Genomic DNA, 17,636 nt, shown 5'->3' on the forward strand with positions numbered 1-17,636 from the left:
AGAGAGAGAGAGAGAGAGAGAGAGAGAGAGAGAGAGAGAGAGAGAGAGAGAGAGAGATGCATGGAGACTGTGGTGGAGCCTCACCCTTTGGCACTGTCATAAATACAACCAGGTCCCGCTGTACAAACTTCAAAATGTCACACTCATCTAAAAGTCAGCAAACCCACTCGATAAGAATAATAATAAAAAAAAACAGTTCATAAATAGCGTTTATAAACATACGAGTGGCATTTGAGTGAGCACTGCGGTTACATCATCTGTGGAGTATGTTGTCTTAGCTTTCTCCCCAAAATAGTACACAAAAAAAAAACAACAGAGAACTGAGTTAAGTTTGTACACAGAGAAGCRTTTGTCTCCATCCTTTAAAAAGGCTCCAGATACTGTTTGGGTTTCTTTATTCATTTCCTCCCTGGAGTCTTCTGTCGTTTTATTCCAGCAGGCTCCTTCGTTTATCACTTTGCCTGGAGGCGGTAGCACTGAGGACTGTTGATCTGTGTGTGTGTGTTTGTGTGTATGTGTGTGTACAAGTAAGACAGAGCCCCAGTTTCAAAGACAGGAGTTTTTGTGTGTCAAAGCAGGTTCTTATGTACTAAAAGTTTACACATGCCACTGTTACTGTTGCTTGTACCTAGTGATCTTTGTACCAGCGTTGAATACAGTGTTTGCATGTGTGTGTGTGTGCGTGTGTGTGTGTGTGTGTGTGCGTGTGTGTGTCCTGTGATGACGGTGGAGAGAACGCACAACAGAGGGCAGCGAGCGTCTCTCACACTTCGCTCTCAGTGGAGGGTTTGCGTATGGAGGCCCAGCCGGTGTCGGGCAGGCTGTGCTGGGCGTGACGTTGCGGGGTGATGGCTGAGGGGGTCAGCGTGGTTATAGAGGAGCACTCGGACGCCTCCTCCTGGAGGAGCTGCTCGGTCTCGCCGTCGTCGAGCGAGGCGCTGCTGGCCTGCAGGGACACGGTGTCGGTCCGCATGCAGGTGTGCAGGCCGCCGCGGGACGGCTTGATTTGTTTTAGGTCATCCCAGTAAAGCTCTTCGCTGGACAGGAGGCACACCCCCTCCACTATGCGGATCTTCTCCTTCGTGTAGCCTCCGTCCACTCCCCCCTGGATCGGGACACATTTTGTTAATAAGAAAAGCTGTAATTTTAGAAAAATATAACCTGAGCTACTTATTATCGACGTTGTATTACAATGTGACCACTTTTAATAATATCCAACCTGCCCAGTTCCCTTTTTTATATCATTAAATTCAACTTACCATGAATAACTAACTTCAAAAGATGAACACATACTAAAACGTTACATATTTAGCCTGTTAGAAGTAGAATAATCAACAACAAGGCAGTTGAACAACACCCCAAAACCAGAATTCACAGTAAGTCACATATCCCGTTTTAAAGCTCATTTAGTAAAGCCGTGCATTTATTTGGGTTAGCTTCCTCCTTTCAGACCAAATGCTACATTGTTAGATGTGTGTAATGTAAATGTACTGCTCTCGTCTTTATTTAGCTTTTTCCATGTATGGTTTTTGTTTTGTTTTTTCCCCCCAAAAAAGCGGAACTTTGCATGCTTGGTAAATCGTCTATCCACTTGGTAGAAAACCTTTAAAGCCAGTCTCTCACTTGGCTGAGACTGGTACTGTGAAGGGAAAACTGGCTGTTCCAAAGGCAGCAGCATGGTTTGTTAGCCACTTGATCATAAACACTCAAAGAGAGACTGCATCACAATTATTTGCCACCAACTGGACACTAACAGTTGAAGCCCAGTACAATAAMCCTTTACAGTATCTCACTGGGCTGCAACGACGACTCGTCTCCACAATGTCTTGAGATGTCTGAGGGGCTTCTGTTTTCTATTGTGAGTCACAGGGTCTTGTGGTTTTGTTGCCTGAATTTTGAGCATGTTCAAAAAGTCTTAAAATAGTTCTATAGCGTTCAAGGGTATCTTAAACCCTTCTGAATTTAGGTTTTGGAATTTTATTGCTGAATTCTTGTGAAAGGCCACTTTGGGTTTTGATATTGTGTGAAATGTGGATGTATTGTTTGCATTTGCAAAATAAAATGTATCTTTGTAAGTGTTTGTGACAAAAACTCCTGTAATTGTTCAGCTGTGGTACAGAGCGCCCCTTTAGTTTTAGTTTTAYGGGAGTTTTTCCCAATATGCTCTCCATGTGCAACCTGCGTACTATTTGACAGGTGTACCCAATTTTCTCCGGACAGAGTCTCACATCGATAGGATAAGTGTTTGACACCACTTGGGGCTCGCCCACATCTCGTACATTATTCTCCATCTCCTTCAATTGGTGAGGTATTACACAGGAGCCACAAACTCTCAGTAAATATCTATTGAAGCCGTTGCTGCTTGTAGAGAAAGCACTACCTACTCTGCTTGAGTTTTAGGGGAAAAAAGTCAGTATTTTATTAGTTTAATGCCTGATTTGAATAGAACTGTGCTTTTAGTTTTCTTCAGTCTTAAAATCCGGGCTTATTCAGAAAACAGTTGAGGCTTCGGCCTAAAATGTGCAGGTCTAAAAACCACAGCAACTACGATTATTTAAGAACTGGTCCAAATGTGCTTATTTTTATTTCAAAAGTGATTAAAACACTTAGAGCACATCCTTAGAGCACATCCTTAGAGCCTTTCTATGCTGCCAGGAATCAGCATGGCCAGGGACCCTCCCTTGTCTGCTGCCAGGCATACAATGCATCTGACCTTGACCAAGTCGACATGGAGGTAGGCAGTGGACGACTTTAAGTATCTCGGTGTCATGATCACGAGTGATGGAAGGATAGAGCAGGAGATGGATCAATGGATTGAGACTTCATCCACAGTAATGAAGACGTTGCTTTGGTCGATCGTGGTAAAGAAAAAGCCGAGTCAAAGAGGCAAAGCTCTCCATTTACTGGTCTCTCTATGTTTACAGGTGTTCTGGGCATGTCTCATTGGTAGGAGGCCCCAAGAAAAACCTAGGACTCATTGGAGGGATTACGTATCCTCCAGCCTGGGAATGCCTCGGGGTCCCACAGGGCGAGCTGGAAAGTGATACTGGGGAGACGGATGTCTGTGTTTCTCTCCTGGACACTAAAAGAAACTGAGATTTGCACAGTTGAATGTGCAAACTGTGCAACATGGTTACACACAGAGTGAAACTGAAAATGTGCCTGGTGTTTCACAATAATGTAATTTTCAATTGTCACCAAGTCTTCAATAGTCTCAACCAAGTGAGACATTGGCTTAAAATAGAACAAATCCTGCCATGCTACTGATCACAATGACCACAGAACTCAGACACTTCACAAAAAGTGGTTTTAGTAATGTTGGATAAAAGCTTTCATGCAGTAGGAAACAGACACTACAATGAAAAAAAAACACATTAAAGCTAGACAGAAAAGCACTCTTTCATGCTGTGCAGCTACCTCTCCTTGGGACAAGTGGGTCAAAAGATAAAAGGAGAAAGGGAGTTGTAGGGATGAGAGCGCTGCAGTGAAGGGGGGAAAAAAAGGGAGATGATGAGTGCTGGTGTCTTTAGTCCATATGTGTCCCGATATTCCAGAACATTCAATCCAGTCCACAAACGTGTCATTTTCTATTTAGTTCCCCATAAAAAAAAGCCTAACCAGTCTGTGATTCAATAAGCGATCAAAGAAGAACACTGAATGTCTTTGCTGGGACTTCAGTGTCCATCTTGGTTCTTACCTCTTTCTTATATCGAAGCTGGTTGTAGATCGGAGGCTTCTGTGACGCTTCGATCTTCACCTCTTGTGTGGATGTTCGATACGAGGGGTTACTGTAGGTCAGATTGCTCACTCCCGGTTCAGCAAACTTGGACTTTTTGTGTCTGTTGATCAAGAACAATAAATAAATAAATAAATAAATAAATAAATAAATAAATAAATAAATAAATAAAAGCACCTGCCTCACAAACTGAATTGCCAAGTTTTTAAATCAAAGCAAGAAAATGAGAAGGTTGAGCCTTAAGCAGGAGACTGACCTGTAAATAATGAAAGCAGCGATGAGGATGAGAATGGCCAGGATGGTGAGAACTCCACCAATCACATAGCTGATGTGAAGGCCTTCTCCTGAAACAGACATTAGACATCTATGTTATTATATTTTAGTTAGGCATGTTCAACAAAGTAAGAATGTTCAGCTGCTATTTGTGACCACTCAGTTTATGTGATTGAAATGAATTCTTTTTTTTTATTTCCCTGAAATGTTGGGCTTTGAAGATACGATATTCTGCCTAACAGCAGCAATACATTCTTCTTCTACAGTACAAAAACTGTAAATACACACCTTCATCCAGCTGAGTTTTTTTTTATTTTTACATAACTGCGACTCCAGAATGTCCAATAGCACCAGTTGAGTTTTAACGTGAGCACTTTACTGTCAAGGATTTTTATGGTTTAAAGTCTCATTCTGTACAAACTCAGTAGTTCCACATGAGGCCACAGAACTCAAAGTTAACTGTTAATGGCTTCATGTGGATAACAATGTGGACAACAATATACAGAGAGTAAAATTGTAAGGTATTTACTAACTTTTAGTCAAGCAAGAAACTCATCCTAGAGCTTTCTCTGTATTCAAGCCATATGGACRAAAGGTACCATTTTAAAGCTATGTCAATGTGTCACATATGAGCATATATAAAGAGCAGAAGATGTGTACTGACCATGAGGGGCTGTTACCACTGTGCTCAAACAGCCTTCTGCATTTAGGTTCCTGTCAGTGCAGCTGTGAAAACCAGAAGGAAGCGCATTATGAAAAGACACATGATRTAATATACTGAGGGGCTTGCATCAGCCTTTAAAAACCTGTTCAGTGAAGATTTTGCTTCTGCTAGGATTTTAGGAACGGATCTAAACTGTATAAAGACCCTGTCACACTATAACGTTTAAGACAACTTATGAATATTTTTATGACTAAATAACTCATATAGGTTATGTGTCTGATCTAATTGTTAGCATTGCAGTACGTTTACATCCAAAAGAGGCTTCCAGTTGATGTTTTTTCTTCCATCCAGTGTAGACATTGTCAAAGTCGGACAAAAATTTCATAAGTTGTCTAAATTGTTATGATGTGAAGGGGCCTTAGTGTCCTTGTTGCGTAACRTTAACTCTGGAAATGCTGAAGAAGTCAGTAAGGAAGAAAAGCAGACATTCAGATGAACAAACAGGCGTACTTGACCAGWGGGGGTCCTCTGTGTGGGGTGTCGGTTGGAGTTTTGGGGATCTTTTTGGGTACCGGGGTGCTGCTGGCACCTTTGGCAGGAGAGGTTGGGATGTAGCCTGAAACTGAAAGAACACATGCAGGAAACAATGTAATTAGACGACAACATACTGTTTACTTTTGGTTATTTAGATGGCAAGACTTTTTACRATTTATTACACATCCTCCAAGCATGTTCTGTTTGCTTGTTCTCGGAGCTAAACTATATAAAATCATCCAAACCAAATAATGTAAGAAGTTTATAGCTTCATGGTGTCAGCACCACCTTATAAAACATGCAACTGTTAAACTACAACTCATGTCTTTGAAARCACAATTTTGTATTATTGTCAAGAACTGAAACAATTTTTTAAATATGTTTTTGTCGATTGACATAGATACATAATCATCAAGCCTGTTTTGAGGACTATCTTGACTAGACTGGCTTRGGTTTCCTGAGCTATCCCTGAAGTTAGTGGTGGTAACAACCAGCTACATTTTGATCTGCCAAGATTTGAAAATCATGATGCAATTTCCAGATGCACAACTTGGAAAACTGTCTTCTAGAACATGCACAAATCATTRCTGCCCAACGCATCGTACTCTCTTCACTCAGGTTTGCATCTATTATGGCAACCACCCCAACATTTCAGATTYAATGTACTGAGGTGCAATTGAGATATAAAAATAGGCAAATCAGAATCAAGTTTTATTAATAATAATTTATAACGTTTGGTTTTTAGACMTGGAAACTCAAAGCTGTAGCTTTGGATGTTTTCTGTCAAAAGAATATCTCCCTCGCAGGTGTTAAAGTACAGCTCAGAATTACAGAAACCAAACAGAGAATGGTTCAAGACTCTTGCCTCAACTCTACAACTACATTGAGAAAAAAAATCTGTTGCACAGGTTTTATTTTTTTTTGGAACATGTTCAAGGCTCACGCAAAAAAAACTGGGATCCTTTGTCAGTAATGCAAACAAATTGCCAACCTCTAAATGTTTCCTTCGCAAATGCCTTTCACCAACTAGTCGTCAACTTTGCGACATCAACTTTAGCAAAATTAAACTTACAGTAAGCTACAAGCTGCTAATTACATAGAACACTTACTTGTGGAGCAGGGTCGCCCATCTGGTTCATCTGGGCAGGCGCAAACAAAACTGTTGGTCTTGGCAAAGCAGAGGTGGGTGCATCCACCATTATTTACTCCACAGAGGTTAGAACCTAATTAAGACGAGATGGAATACTCTTAAGTGACATCACATTATTGTAACACAATTGCTTCTTTAATTTGGTTCATTTTACAAAGTGAGAATTTTAATGTAGTTGGCACCAAATAATATCATGACACTAAAATAGCGCATATACTGAAGGTCTTAAAGATAGATTAGTTAACTTTATTCTTGTTCACAGAGGAAGCCGGCAAATTAAAAAAGAAAAAAAATAGACTACTGAACGGGTTTCACCAAATGTCTGTTTTTGAAGTATCTGGTTATGAGATACGTTTTCATACTGCCAAAATACTTTAGTTATTCCTATAAAAAAATCACCACCWTAGCTTCATTGGTCATTCAATACTGTAAACAGAAAGAGGGCTCTGAGGTCTCTCACTGAACAAGGAGCACAACATTACCTGTCTGCCTGTGAGGAGAGACCACTATAATGTCCATGAGCCCCTCCACATTGGCCAGCACAGTTTCCTTATTCCGGCCAGTGTGCTTATCCACTCGTTGGATGGACTTTGTCTGCCAGTCCGTCCAGTAGATCCAACGGTCTTGCTGCGAGAGTCGGGAGAAAGGAGTTAGAGGGGAGGACACCGGCTTCGACTGGGGAAACCAGGGAGAAGAGAGGAGGAGAAAACACAGACAAGGAGCGGGGGGAAGTGAGAGAAAATAAAGGGAAGGGAGGGGGAAGAGAGGAGGAAGAAAAATGAGTGGAAGGAAAGTAGGAGAAATGGTTCAGTTGAATGGGTTCAGCATGAGCTGTAGGACGGAGAGACGACGAGGAGAGCCACGACAGTCACACGATGAGCCGATGAGTCAGAGAGCAGGAGAGTGGAGGAGGCAGCCAGGAGGACGGGGGCAGCACTGAGACTCCCGGCTGAGCAGAGGGGCGAGGAGGGGTGGGGTGGGTACCTGCGTGAGGGCGAACGGGTGGGACACGGGACTGACGAGGACCTGGCGCAGTTTCCCGTTCAGATCGGAGCTTTCGATCCGGTCCAAGTGGGCGTCCACCCAGAAGATCCTGCAGAGAACATCAAAGATTCTTAARACCACATAATCGCTACTCATTTCTTCTATATGAGAAGATACATGCTGTTAAACTTAAGCCACAAGTCCAAATACACACATTATAGCTTGAAAAGTTTATTTTCTTTACCATGTTTATGAAAGTCTTAATACAGCCCTACTAATCAAATGCTAACAGATTAAACGAAACATCCAAACAATTCCTAATGAGCTCAAGATGGTCATTATTTTTGTTTTTTAACATATTTTAATGTTATATAAAAAGCTAATACATGTGTATAATGATAATAGAAGGCTATAGTAACAGCTCACAATAAAGGCAATACCAACAAAGTTAAAGACCACTAAATACTATATATACACTTTTCTAGGAGCAATACTGCATGTACCAATAGACACTTCAATAACAGATAATTTTATCTTTATTTGTAGTTYATACTTACACATTTCGACACTCCTTACAGATTTAAGTGAAACTATTAAACCAAACCAACTAAACCTCTTCCATTTTCAAACTGCAAAACTGTTTTCTTTCTTCGTTTCAACTTGATTTCAACTTTAACTAAATCTTGTTTATGTTCAATCGCAATATGCAAATTTATTTACAGAATATACAATAGTTTTATTTTTATGTGGACAAATATCAGTATTAAATAATCTGATAGTTTTGTAATGTCCTTCTAGAAACCTTGGAGAAATACATATTTAAATCAGGCCTAATTAAACTGACAGAGGCGCTGTATAAAAAGGCAGCTACACAGGCTTTTCACACATGATTCTTCTTCTRACCTTCGTGTGTCGTAGTCTAAAGTAAGACCGTTGGGCCATCCCAGGTCCGTGTTGATCAGAACTTTGCGGTCTGATCCRTCAAGGTGAGAGCGTTCGATCTTTGCAATGTGTCCCCAGTCGGTCCAGAACAGAAACCTGCAGGCACATAGCAGAACTGATGAGAACCTAAGGTTTAAATGATTGAAAGAAAGACTGAAKAAAGAATTTAATTTTCCACAATGGTAAATAATGATAAACAAACTGTACTAATAAAGCTCCTTCCTATTCAACAACTATTCAGCTCAAAGCGCTTTAGACTACAATCTGTACCCTCATGCTTAAATTATATTCACACATTGTTGGGACACCCATCAGGGGCAGTGGASGTTCAGTGTCTTGCCCAAGGACATTTCGACTTGTGACTAAATAATGGGGGAATCGAACCGCCAAGTCTCTCATTTAAGGACAACTCTCCTAACCACTCAGCCACAGYCACCAAAGTCCTAAAACAGAAGTTTAACTTCATGTTTTTCTTTTTGCTTCTTTCYCCCGTCCAACATGAGTATGGCTTATTACTAGAATGTATGATGCAACATCTAGTGGWTTAAAGTCCAACACCCATTATTTGCTCATTATACATATCCAGTTAAACATACAGTAAAAGAGACAAACTATGTTCTGTGGCAAATGTTTAAGAGTAACRCAAGTTGGTTTTAGAAACACTTTTTTTGGACAATTTAAAGCCGTTTCGATTGCGGCTTTGGAAACAGCCCCTTCACTTCCATATATGGAGTGTGACACCAGGGCAGAGACCCAATCACAGGTACTATAATGGTGGGTGTTGGATTACAAACTGCAATCAACTGAATGCCTCTTCACTTAACTGTCCCTTTTCAACTGGCTAAAAAAAAAGAAGAAGAATCACACCAAGTGCAAATGACAAAAACCATAAAAGGCTCATTTGGGTCAAGTATATCAACATTACAGAGACACACTCTTACCCTTTACTTGGGAACACTGCAATGGCTCGAGGTTCATCCAAACTGTTATTCACCAGGACTTTGCGACTCGATCCATCCAGGCGGGCCACCTCAATGGTGTTGCGTCCAGTATCAGTCCAGTACATGTTTCTGGACACCCAGTCGACAGCCAAGCCGTCTGTGGTCTTGAGACCYTGACTGATTACTGTTTCCATTTCACTGCCATCCAGATTCGCCCGCCTAAGACACAGAGTAAATAACACAGCAAACTTTATTACAGGGTTCATGCAAGTTTCAGTAAGWTCAATTTAAGACCTTTTCAAGACCTTTTAAGACCATTATGCCTGACATTTAAGACCAAATCGACGCATTAATGGAAAAATTCAAATGGTCCCAGAAATTTTAACATAGAAACCTTTTATTGCCATCAATTTATCTATTAAAAAACATTTAATTTTCATACAAGAACACTAAATTATTTTAATGAAACAGTCATATCTATGAGATCTTCATATCGACGCTGTGGACCGCTTCCAACAGAGTAAAAAAAATCTTTGATATCAAGTCAAGTCTCATTGAAAACTAACTTTCCCACGTTTAAACAACAAGCAGTGGACATGACTGAACTTTGTTTTTTGAGCAGGTAAATAAGYCACWGTATGTGGGGGGTTGTAGCAAAGAGGTYRAAAACATGCAAGTAACTGTGCCATTTTTTGCCTGCAGTTATGACGGGATTTGTAGTTTAACTGCGTACCAAGACCGKWRYMAAMYTWRSMWYTTWWKRWKRRRRRWYKSGKYRAMCYYYKRWTWMSGSMWTTTYCYYYKRWTTTWWTTWWKSMRSCMRSSSYTYYYSGGRAWKRWTKRMMRKWAAAAAAAWWWWRASMYYKKRKRWRAAWMTSKKKGTKTTTTWARRMYTTTTTTAGGCCTAAAATTTWGATTTTTCCAATTTTAGACTTTTTTTAGACTTAAGACCTTACACGAACCTGCTCTTTTTTCAACAAACCCTTTTCATTTTAATATTCCTCTAAGTGCCAGTGGCCAACAGATAAACAACAATCATATATTCAAAACTAAAGTAAATAAAGCTAAGGCACGMGTTTAAAATGGTTTGTGCTTTCACCTGATCACATCCAGGGTGACGTCCGTGTAGTAAAGTTTTCCATCTACGCTGTCGTAGTCAAGTGAGATGACATTGTGCAGCTCTGGCACAGGCACGTGCACGTCGGTGTGGTCGCTGGTGTCCAGGGAGATTCTGCGCACGCTGACGCGATTCGAAAAGAGCAGGTAGGTCTCGGGGGAGTCCTCACACGACCTGCCATCTCCCTTGAGCAGAATGCCAGTGGGACACGCACAGGAAGTGCCGTTGGGACGAGGCAGGCAGAGGTGGGTGCAACCGCCGTTCCTCTTGCTACATTTATTAAAACCTAAAAAAGTCACATTGAGAATGATTGATGCAAAGTGAAAGTAGAGCAACAACAAGTGAACATAAACAATCTGTGGGTGCTTAAAGATGCATACAGTAGTATGAAACTACATGAAGCAAACAAAACATCTTAAACATGCTTAAGAGTTCATATTTTGAGTTTCATTTGGTTCATTAAACTTTTAAAACAAGCAATCGTCTACATAACAAACACCTTGTYCTGAGTCTTACCCATTGGCTTCTCCCTGTCCACAGCTTGAATGTCCATCAGGCCAGGCAGATTGGCTCGTACTGTGATGGTGTTGGCTCCGGAGTTCTTGTCCGCTCTCTGGATACTGCGGCTCTGCCAGTCAGTCCAGTAGATATGGGAACCCAAAAGAGTTAAACCATATGGGTGCTGGACAGGAGTGACCAGGGTGCGACGATTCTGCCCATTAAGGTCAGATGCCTCAATGCGCTGCAGGGGGAGACAAAGATGATCACCAACTTTTAAATCTGTTTTTAGAATTATTTTACTTTTAGAACACTTTTTGCATTTAGTTTGAAACAATTGTTAAGACTTTAACTTTACTTTGCAAAAACATTTTAATACAATTTATGTTTTCAATGCATTAAGGCCTTATCCCAAATGGAAGGATTTTTTTCTAAACAATCTTTCTTTTTGGTTATTTTTTGAAAAATACTCTTGCAAACAATGTACCATCTCTATGAATGTTTTAATTCACACAGCCAGGCAGAAATAAACCTACTGCCATAAAAATACACTGAATTAGGAAACAAGACACGGAGCATGCAGATAAAGCTTGCACACATTGGGTAGGCAGTGGACTTGGGCATAAATCAACTATAAATATGTGGACCTCGGACAAGAACCTAAAAGCTGATGCTGAAACAGAATCAGCTTCCCTGTCTGCTGGTAAGTTTCAAGTCCAACCTCAACCAGGTAAACAAACGGAACAATGACAAAGTTAAAATAATAAAAAACACAACTCAGATAATGTTTTTAGGTTCTTACAATTCTTACATTGATGATGTGGGTTCAAACACATTTTCATACATATAGTTGTATTTAGTTATTTAAAAGCTTAAAAGCTTTTTGACATTTTTTTAAATTTTTTGTAAGGGTGTCAAGCTAAAGGTAAGAACAGGAGGAAGTCATCTGAAAACCTGGTTTTCACAAAAAAAAAAGCCCCCAGTAGCACCTGGAAATGCCTGGAAATGTTTAAAAGGAAAACACTGCACGTTTTTACTCACTGGTGCAAGACAGACTGATAAGGGGTGAAAAGAAAGGTCATGTGAAACTGTGATTGTGTGAAGGGGGAGTAGATGGGAAACAATCGTGTGTTGTAACTTTAGAAGTATCTTTTGAAGACGGTTCCTACTGGTTTCAATACCCAACAATGAGAGAAGGCAGAGATAGTTGATCTGTTAGTAAAACATGCTCATGGTACAAGAAGACAATAAAGACTGTATATATTATAGAGTGAAGTCTTTGGTTTGAACAACAAACAAAAAGAAGATGATGGCAAATTACAAGCGCAAAAACAGAATCCTTTTTGGAGAACTTTTATTTGTATCACATTAAACTACAAGAGCACAGAAGTGTGGCCTGAGAGTCATGTTAGTCTAAATACGGACATTAAAGAAGCACACATGTCAAGTTGTACGGATTGTCTGTAATTTACATGGATTTCCACTCATTTTGCAGGTCTACAGACGTATAGAACAATCTCAGATTTTTTTCAAGTTTTGTAGATTTTTTTCAYGTCACAGCCCGTAGGACGTAAAAAAATAAAACAATAAATAACATCAAATCTGACATCTTCCAGCCTGCTCTACCACTAAAAGTAAGTTCTCCTGTCCTCATTTGCGCAGCAGGTGCCGTCAACTCCGCGGCTGACAGTCCGCCTGCAACCCCACCCCTACCCCCCATGGGGAATTAATACAGATTTATTTGTGAAATTTACAGATCTTTGAGGCTCATTATACAGGTAAACATTTGAAGGGGTTGACATGTATGCAGGTGAAACAACATCCAGTGAGAGACGAYTGGAGGGAAGGATTTCCTGATGATGTTCAAGTACAAAAAGGTAAATTCTTTATACATTTTGTTGGTCTTTTAAAACTATTCTCATTTCCAAGTTTTTAATTGTATCTTTGATGCATATTGTAGTTTTGTTCTGCAACATCTGCTATAATGCTGACAGCCCAATGAATTGCTGAAAACATTTATGGCCTTTAAAGGACTTTTGCTCTGGAAATGATTTTGTTCATCATCCTTGTCTGTCCATTGAAATAATATGGGATACGAACGTGTTGCTGTCCCTGAGAAACTAACTTATGCAACACAAACTTAATCTTTMATTTTTGTTCTCACGTCTGTCACACTTGAGGCAGAAGGTGGACCTATCATGTCAGTTTTAAAAAGGATATGCTTAGGCTGCCCACACAAAGGCTGTGGTACTAGCTTGACTCACTCTGGAACCCAGTTTGAAAACATWTCATTTAGGAGCTCTAAAAGATCATTTCCATGTGGATGCAATGCTGAAATAATTGAAAACTTTGCATGTTTATAAAAACATTGTGAATGATAACTTTGTCTGTGAATAATACGATTTAAAGGATCTCTATTAGGACCAATGTTCTTTGAGTGCAGCAACCAAGTAAAATTCAATTGATCAGCAATAACAAACCTCAGAGCATAAATCAGGATTTTCATCCCACGATAATGTATGATGGTTCCATTCCAGTGCAGTTATTACTAACCTCAGTGTGAGCATCAGCCCACAGTAGCTGTGATCCAGCCGTATCAATAGCCAGGCCATTAGGCCAGCCCAGGTTGTTGCTTATGAGGACCACACGWTCCGATCCATCCATCGCTGAGCGCTCCAGTTTTGCATGCTCACCCCAGTCCGACCAGTACATATAACTGAACAACCAAGAATGAAAGAACAAATGTAGACTGAAGAYTGAAAGACTGCGGTCAAGTTAAAAATCTAAGATCAAATGAACAACAGCAACAATCGCATGCTAGCAGCCTCTCACCCCATCTCATGGTAGAGGGCAATCGCTCGTGGGCTATCAAGGTTTTGCCAAATGAGAACCTTCCTCATGGAACCATCCAGGTTGGCCGCTTCAATACGGTTGGTTCCTGTGTCAGTCCAGTAGATCTTCCTGCCGACAGCRTCCACCGCCAGCCCATCAGTGGTCATCAATCCTACAGAGAGACACAAAGCTGGAGTTATGACAACATGACAGAGTAGGATCAGGTTATATAATGATTACTGTCCTCTACCTGTAGATATGATGTCTTCGTGTGCTGACCCATTGATGTTGGATCTGCTGATTTTCTTCAGTGTACTGTCAGACCAGTAGACTTTTCCTACACAAGGTGACACATTTGAATGTAAGGACTCCAATTTTTATTCACGTGACTCTTTGATCAGAGATTTGAAAATGTTGAGAAGATGTAAAAACCTTCTTTGGGGTCAACGCTGATGGCAATAGTGTTTTTCATTGAGCTATTGACCGCTAGAACCACATCAGCGTAGTAGGGAATATCCAAAGAAACCATCCTGATGTCTGTCCTCCGAGCAAAGATAAGGAAGCTGTTCATCCCTGCACACACACACACACACACACACACAYGCAGTTCTGGTCATATTGTGAAATTGACAGTATTTTATTTTTTACCAGGTTTACAAGTACTTATTTTAATTGTTTTATTGCTTCTTCTATTTTTTACCTCTTAATATCTTTAACAAATGAATGTGTGCGTGGATTATTCAAGACAAACATTAAGAAAATTATCTTAAAAAAGATGAGTTCAGTATAATTTCTGCACACACTTGTGAAAAGCTATGTTCAGCAAACATTTTAGGCKTTTAGTCTAATGCTTCTAGGATGTCAGCAGAGATTTTTCTGTACCAGGTGTGCAGGTTTTTCCATCGCTTTGCAAGTTGATCCCAGTGGGACAGGAGCAGCTAGAAGCCTTGGGAGCAGGTGCCAGGAGACAGAGGTGGCTACAGCCTCCATTATTGACTGCACACGGGTTGTGCACTATTGAAACACACACACAAAGACAAACAGAGACTCAGACCACCCACTGACCTACTTCTAATGTACACTTAGTGGAAAGGAATGGGGCAAGGTAAGGGAGAAGCAGGCAACAAGGGAACACACAAATAGAAAAACTCTTCTGGGACTAMCAAACAGCCTCATGCATCAGAGAGAAACTGTTTCAGTTTAAGTTGGTMCCACTGAACCCTCTCTGCCAAAGATCTGTGTTTATCTACAAATAACAAAATTAACATTGAATATAAACACCAAATGCAGCAACAAAATGAGACAGGAGAGATATCATCACATAAAGTTTAACTTGTAAATGAGGAAACTGAATGTTTTTATTTGCAAACTTTATTTTTTTTTCTGTGAAATGTTTTACTGCAGGGAAACTACGAAATACAGCTAAATCAATACATTACTTTACCAAGACAAAAATAATTTATACTTTGACTGTATCAAATGAAAATTAAAATGCCGACACAAACCTGTCTCGCGGTGCCGATGGAACATATGAATGTCCATCAGATTCTCCAAGTTCTCAGCCAGCGTGTGGCGCTCCAAACCCGTGAGCTTGTCGGCACTGTGGATGCTCTTGGATAACCAGTCGGTCCAGTACAGCTTGTCTTCGTGTACAGTGAGCCCAAAAGGGTGAGGCAGCTGGCTGCCAATCAAAACCTGAAAAAAAAAAAAAACAGTAACACAGAGATCAAAGGATTCCTAAACATACGAAACGTTTGATGTAACAACTGATAAGAAGGGAGAAAAAAACAAAAAAAGTGACATCAAGGCATCAGCTTTGTGAGAATAAAAACACCTGTTACCTGTCTGTCTGAACCATCAAAGTTTCCAAATTCAATAGTCTTCATGCCTGCATCAGCCCAGTACAGACGTTTGGTCTCATAGTCGATGGCAAGTCCGTTGGGCCATGTYAGATTGGATGAAATGATGACGATGCGATTTGAAGCGTCCATTCCTGCGCGCTCAATCTTTGGGTTGGCACCCCAGTCAGTCCAGTACATGAAGCTGTAGAGAMAAAACAACATATWTGAAGTTTATGTGGTGTCTTGTGGGATTTGTTTWCCTTTTAAACCTTCCTAATATTCTTACCCTCCAGTTGGGTCGACTACAATGTCTCTGGGTCGATCCAGGTTCTCCCAAATCAGAACAGTCCGCATGCTCCCATCAGCATTTGAAACCTCGATACGATCTGTACCTGATAGCAAAAACAGACTCGGTTATAAACCAAGAACATATGCTGTCCTGCAGGTGGCTGTGAATAATGAGTCAAAGAAATGTCATGTAAGAATTTATGAAATGGGGCTGTTTACCTGCATCGGTCCAGTAGAGTTTATTGGTCACCCAATCGATTGCCAATCCTGCTGGGCTCTCCAAGCTGGTATCCACCACCACCTAAAGAAGAAAAAACTGAAATCTGAATCCTCCTTTCTACTACACTTACAGAAAAAACACATATTGACACCAAGAAACCTAAATCAATTTGACCTTTTTTATGCTTTCTAATAAAATGTTGGGAACATCTTCCAACATTTACTTTTTGACGTCATACACAGACAATTTTTTGCCTTTTATATGGATTAAACTGACAATACCCTAAGTTACATGAATTTGAAGTTGCAATTTGCAGTAGGCCCCAGCAGAGGGCAATATAGCATAAACTAAACATAGCTGTCGTCTGCTGCTTCCGTTGAAAACAATGAGAAGCAAGTGGCGAGTTTAGTCAGAGCTTAGATGTCACTGACCTCCTGCTTGGTGCCATTCCACAGTGCTCTGTTGATGGAGTCGGTTGTGACGTCGGTCCAGTAAATGTAGCCGTCTTTGTCGTGCCAGTCCAGTGCCACAGCGTTGCGCACATCAGCCAGAGGGATGACATCATCGGACATGTCCTTGGTATCAAAGCTGATTCGTCGGATGTCCGTCCTTCGGGCAAAAAGCAGGAACTTGTCAAGACCTGATTAAAGACCAAAGGTCTTCTGTCAGTCTTCTAGGTTTAACAGTGGAGTCAACAGTGAAACACAAAGCAAAACAGCACCACCACAAAAACATCAAGCAGCCCTTAAAATGAAAATTCAATCAAACACACTGATTAAAGCCATAAATCATAACCCTCCCACGAATTTCAAAGAGAAATAAGAATACAATAAAGATGTTTTTTTTTTTAAACCAGAGGGTGTGGAGGACTCATATGACTCTTATTTAAGTTGAGCAACAACGTAATGAGAAGGAAATGAAAAACAAAAAAAGCAATAATTGAAAACTTGTATAATTCGATCCATTTCAAGACAAGACTTATTTGGTTACATTCAAGTGCAAAATGTTGGTTTTCAAATTTTCTTTAATTGCGATCACTTTACATTGAGCAAATGTTTTCTTATTTTCTATGTGCACATTTGTTATTTTAATTTATGCTTCAAGAGCTTACACCTCAACTCACAGGTTAATCTGATTAAGTTTGTATTGTAGGATTAACGTTTTCAGTGTAGTTTCTGAACACRGGGCATTTTATGAGTTAAGGTTGACAGTCAAAAGTCAGATGTAAATCAAAAGGAAAAAAGCAAGTTTTCATCATTATTACTGTCATCTTTTCAAGATTTCCTTTTCTTTGAAAATAATATCTTTAGGTTTGGTAATGATTTGATTCAGTTGTTACAACACTAAGTGCTTTGAATGGTTTCAGTAAAAAAATAAAAAGGCTAAAACGTCAAAAACACATTAAAAAGGGTAACTCACTGATGGAACAGCTATAATGGTCCACTTTCTTGAAGCCGGTGGGGCAGGCGCAGGTGAAGGTTTTGTTGCTTGGCAGACACAGATGGCTGCAACCTCCATTGTTGGTGCCACAGCGGTTTCTGCCACCTAGAGGGGAAGGAGTTATACACGATTCAGAATCCAGCGGATTCATCCTTAAAATTTGTAATGTTGTAGTT

General features: G+C 40.2%; 1 protein-coding gene across 5 annotated transcripts in view; it reads right to left on the reverse strand.

Moving 5' to 3' along the window:
- Positions 1 to 191: 191 nt before the first annotated feature.
- The window catches only part of lrp4 (low density lipoprotein receptor-related protein 4), a 142,193-nt gene continuing 124,748 nt past the window's right edge, over positions 192 to 17,636 (reverse strand). For 2 of the 5 annotated variants that reach the window (XM_014010623.1, XM_014010625.1), the window contains 23 exons: positions 17,440 to 17,565; positions 16,452 to 16,660; positions 16,020 to 16,101; positions 15,799 to 15,904; positions 15,513 to 15,714; positions 15,177 to 15,366; positions 14,554 to 14,685; positions 14,104 to 14,244; positions 13,922 to 14,008; positions 13,672 to 13,843; positions 13,393 to 13,555; positions 10,858 to 11,083; positions 10,324 to 10,627; positions 9,225 to 9,443; positions 8,245 to 8,379; positions 7,342 to 7,450; positions 6,840 to 7,032; positions 6,317 to 6,430; positions 5,184 to 5,295; positions 4,674 to 4,735; positions 3,993 to 4,080; positions 3,698 to 3,839; positions 192 to 1,105 (listed from right to left, as the gene is read on the reverse strand). In XM_014010623.1, the coding sequence (XP_013866077.1) occupies positions 764 to 1,105; positions 3,698 to 3,839; positions 3,993 to 4,080; positions 4,674 to 4,735; positions 5,184 to 5,295; positions 6,317 to 6,430; positions 6,840 to 7,032; positions 7,342 to 7,450; positions 8,245 to 8,379; positions 9,225 to 9,443; positions 10,324 to 10,627; positions 10,858 to 11,083; positions 13,393 to 13,555; positions 13,672 to 13,843; positions 13,922 to 14,008; positions 14,104 to 14,244; positions 14,554 to 14,685; positions 15,177 to 15,366; positions 15,513 to 15,714; positions 15,799 to 15,904; positions 16,020 to 16,101; positions 16,452 to 16,660; positions 17,440 to 17,565 (3,656 nt within the window). In that variant the 3' untranslated portion in view covers positions 192 to 763. Of the gene's footprint in view, positions 1,106 to 3,293; positions 3,480 to 3,697; positions 3,840 to 3,992; positions 4,081 to 4,673; positions 4,736 to 5,183; positions 5,296 to 6,316; positions 6,431 to 6,839; positions 7,033 to 7,341; positions 7,451 to 8,244; positions 8,380 to 9,224; positions 9,444 to 10,323; positions 10,628 to 10,857; positions 11,084 to 13,392; positions 13,556 to 13,671; positions 13,844 to 13,921; positions 14,009 to 14,103; positions 14,245 to 14,553; positions 14,686 to 15,176; positions 15,367 to 15,512; positions 15,715 to 15,798; positions 15,905 to 16,019; positions 16,102 to 16,451; positions 16,661 to 17,439; positions 17,566 to 17,636 lie in introns of those variants that run through there. The other 3 variants (XM_014010626.1, XM_014010624.1, XM_014010627.1) reach the window with 3 other exon arrangements.

Source organism: Austrofundulus limnaeus, unplaced genomic scaffold (assembly GCF_001266775.1).
Source record: "Austrofundulus limnaeus strain Quisiro unplaced genomic scaffold, Austrofundulus_limnaeus-1.0 Scaffold71, whole genome shotgun sequence".
Taxonomy (NCBI): Eukaryota; Metazoa; Chordata; class Actinopteri; order Cyprinodontiformes; family Rivulidae; genus Austrofundulus; species Austrofundulus limnaeus.